Source organism: Diadema antillarum, unplaced genomic scaffold, assembly GCF_040938485.1.
Source record: "Diadema antillarum isolate AM-2024a unplaced genomic scaffold, OU_Dant_1.0 seq00001990_RagTag, whole genome shotgun sequence".
NCBI lineage: Eukaryota > Metazoa > Echinodermata > Echinoidea > Diadematoida > Diadematidae > Diadema > Diadema antillarum.
The window spans coordinates 742,551-745,978 of record NW_027272646.1 but is presented as its reverse complement, the minus strand read 5'-3'; the positions used below and the strand labels follow the sequence as shown (position 1 = coordinate 745,978).

General features: G+C 49.1%; 1 protein-coding gene across 1 annotated transcript; it reads right to left on the bottom strand.

Moving 5' to 3' along the window:
* Positions 1 to 563: 563 nt before the first annotated feature.
* Positions 564 to 1,689, bottom strand: LOC139713499 (uncharacterized). The gene has a single exon (XM_071625225.1). The coding sequence runs from the start codon at positions 1,618 to 1,620 to the stop codon at positions 679 to 681; it is 942 nt and encodes a 313-aa protein (XP_071481326.1). The 5' UTR covers positions 1,621 to 1,689; the 3' UTR covers positions 564 to 678.
* Positions 1,690 to 3,428: the final 1,739 nt, after the last annotated feature.

Here is a 3,428-nt window from a genome sequence, read left to right as displayed (position 1 = left end):
CCGGGGTTTTCTTGGGCACCATGTGTAGTGGGGATGACCAGTTGCTGCTGGAGGGACGGATGATACCCAGCTCTAACATGTGTTCAAATTCTGCCTTGGCGATGGCGAGGCGGTCTGCTGCCAAGCGACGTGGTCGGGCTGCCACGGGGGGTCCACGGGTAACTATGTGGTGAGTTACCGAATGTTTCACGGCCTTCTGATCATAGGTAGGGCGAGTGATAGGATACTGTTGGACGATAGTATCATACCTATGATCGTCCGGCCGAGAGAACATCGGGCTCACGATGGAGGGAGAGTTGTGGGCGCAGACACCATTGACAGAAAGGTGTGTAGTGGAGTCAATGAGCTTGTGGTGTTTGACATCCACTAACAAACCAAAATGTCGCAAGAAATCTGCCCCGATGATGGGTGTAGGCACATCTGCTAGGATGAAAATCCATCGAAAGGTGCGACGGAGACCAAAATCGAGCGTGAGTGAGCGCTCTCCATAAGTGGTGATAGAAGACTTGTTCACCGCCTGTAGATGAAATGTGGGCGAAGAATTAGTCTTATCACCTGCTGAAGGAGGAAGGACGCTGACTTCAGCTCCAGTGTCGACTAAAAAGCGTGTGCCGTGTTGTCTATCTGTGATGTAAAATAGGCGACCTGTTGTATCACTGCCAGAGGGACTCGTCGCCGCTAATCTCTGGCTGGGCCGTTTCCCTGCTGTTGTGGTGGATGCGGCTTTTGTTTGCGCCGCGAACAGGGTGAGCGACACTGCTGGGCGTCATCGCCGAACTTCCAGTGGTAGTAACACTCACTACCGGCGTGGCGCTGTTTAGAGTCGGCTCGCTTCCGTGAAGAACCACGCGACCCGCTTCCACGGCCGCGGTTGCTGCCTCGGGAACGCTGGCGCCCACGCTCGTCGAGACGGGAAGCTATCGCGTACACCTGTGTCGTCAGCATGGCGACCTGTGCTGTGAGGTGCGCTACGGGATCTGCCGCCGGGGGACTGGGAGACGTCGGTGGGGGAGTAGCCGACGGAACGGGGAAAGACTGAGGCATGGACGGCGGAGCTGTCACAGTAGCGACCGATAGGGGCGTGGCGACCTCTATGATTTTGTCCGCCAATTCAGCGACCTGCTCAATAGAGACTTCCGTGGATGTGGAGGCCAAGATCTGCTGAACGTTGCGTGGTAAGCGCTGCAAGAACAGCTGTTTCAAGATGCTGTCTTCCAAGTTCGCGTCGCCGAGCAGCTGCTTCATACGACGAAGGAGTTGTGAAGGTTTGCGGTCGCCTAACTCCTCCGCTGTGAGTAACTGGTGGAGCCGCCGCTGCTCCGATACGGTCGTCCGCTTTATGAGCTCGGCCTTCACCTTGTCATACGCGTCGGTGGTGGGAGGGGAGATTATGAATTCTCTCACTTCCTGTGCGATCTCCGGCTGCAGGGAGGAGATTACGTATGCGAAACGCGTCTGCTGAGTAGTAATACTCCTGGTGACGAATTGCGCTTCCACCTGCGCGAACCAGAGTGCGGGATCGTTCGGCCAGAAGGGAGGGAGCTTGAGGCTAACCGCCGTGACCGCTGGCGTGGATGTCGCGGCAGCCGGGGTGGCGTTACCTTCGTCGCCGTCGGCCATTGTAGAAGTGAAGGAAGGAGGATGAGAAGACGTGAAGTCGGCCCTAAACAATCACGTCGGGGTCACCAATGTAGGTATTATGGTACGGGCCTATGATGTAATACCTAACAATTACTCACCGAGTGGCTAACGGGACGACAGGGCTGAAGTAAGGTACCACCAGCAGGAATGGTAGCCGACCGTATGACAGTAGTGTATGGACTGTAGAAAACACCAGGGCACCAGTAGAGGTGAACAGTGTCCTTGAAATGGGTATTGCACTTCCCGAAATAATATGGACTAACTCCGAATGCACTTAGGGTGTCCGAAGACGACAGTGTCCCATGTAAATATGTACAAATGATCCAGCGACAGCGTGGAGTAGCCTCCGGGTGCCGCGGCTAGCACAAGCGAGGGTAGGATCCACCGCTGGAGCGCTGGGTCGAAGAACTGCGAGGTCCCTGATAGAGTCTGCACACCACGGACAGCACGCTAGCAGGACCGATGCAGCGATGTAACGCCGCGAATCGCGTTGAATGCAGCTACGTAGAAAATCCCCAGGTTGGAGTGTAGAGCATGAAGAAAGGGCGAGTCGCGATACAAAAAGGAGCGAATGTCGCGAGGTATGAAATCCGAGGAAGTGTAATATTCCGTATGAAATGTAATAATCCGTAAGAAATGACAGTCCACGGCGCGAGGTATCGTGCGCGAGAAAAGACGTGGGAAGTAAAATACGGACGTGATATGCGGACGTGAGTGACTCCAGCGATTAGAACGTGCTCTCAGGATGAAAGCTAATCGTGAAGTGAGGAAGCGTGGAAAATGAAACAGCGTGGTCGGAGAAAACGTGTCACGGACAGGAGCTTTGAGAGTGGTAATTGGCTGATGAAGATGTGCAGCTCGCCACTAATTGGTAGGTTGTTTCCGTGACAGCAAAACAAGGGGTGTGTTTATGAAAATCCGACTACTGTTGGAATGTGAAATACGCGTACCTCGGCACGATGACAAAGGCGGAGAATGTAGTGCGCACCTGTCATGTGTCGGCGCACAAAGAAAGTTCGCGTGGATGTTGACAAAATACTGGGGTCGCCAGACAGCGTAATTTACAACAGCCAGAATGCCGGACGATATGATACATAGTAGAAAACCGCTACAATAACTATTGTTCACATTTTGTGTATTTAACAATACTTAACATCGATTATACGGATTCAATTTTTTACAGTGGTTGTTTCTATCCCTAACTCGCATTTTAGAACTATTTTAAAGCACTAATGCTGGGTTTTTGTTTTATCTGCAAATGGTAAATTATGCCTTTAAATATAAGCATACTATGTGTAAAGATGATTTTTTCATTCAGGAATTTAATATCAACATTAGTTTAATTTCATATTTCTTTGTCTTTGTTCAGATTAAGTGGAAGAAATCAAATGCGATGCTGTGAAATCAGACTACAGTACCCGCACAGGAGGAAAATATTTGATTTTCTCCTCCAATGTCAACAATAATTTGGATAGCAGTGGTTTAATTGAGTGATTGGTTTTGATGGATGTGAGTGGATGAAATGAATTCAATTTCATCGAGACTGTCAGTCAATTTATGCAGAAGGAAACATTTGTTTATGATATTTATAACCAATTTCATTGCTAGCATGAATATAATAATAATGTGTATGAGAATGAATAAAAATATCCAAGCATTAACATGTGTTACATTCTTTATAATGTCCTAAAATTCATTAATTTTCAAAGTCAATTGCATGTTTGCATTTTTGTTTTCATTTGTTTTTTGAGCGTGATTTATTAATATCTGCAGATTATTATGTTTAA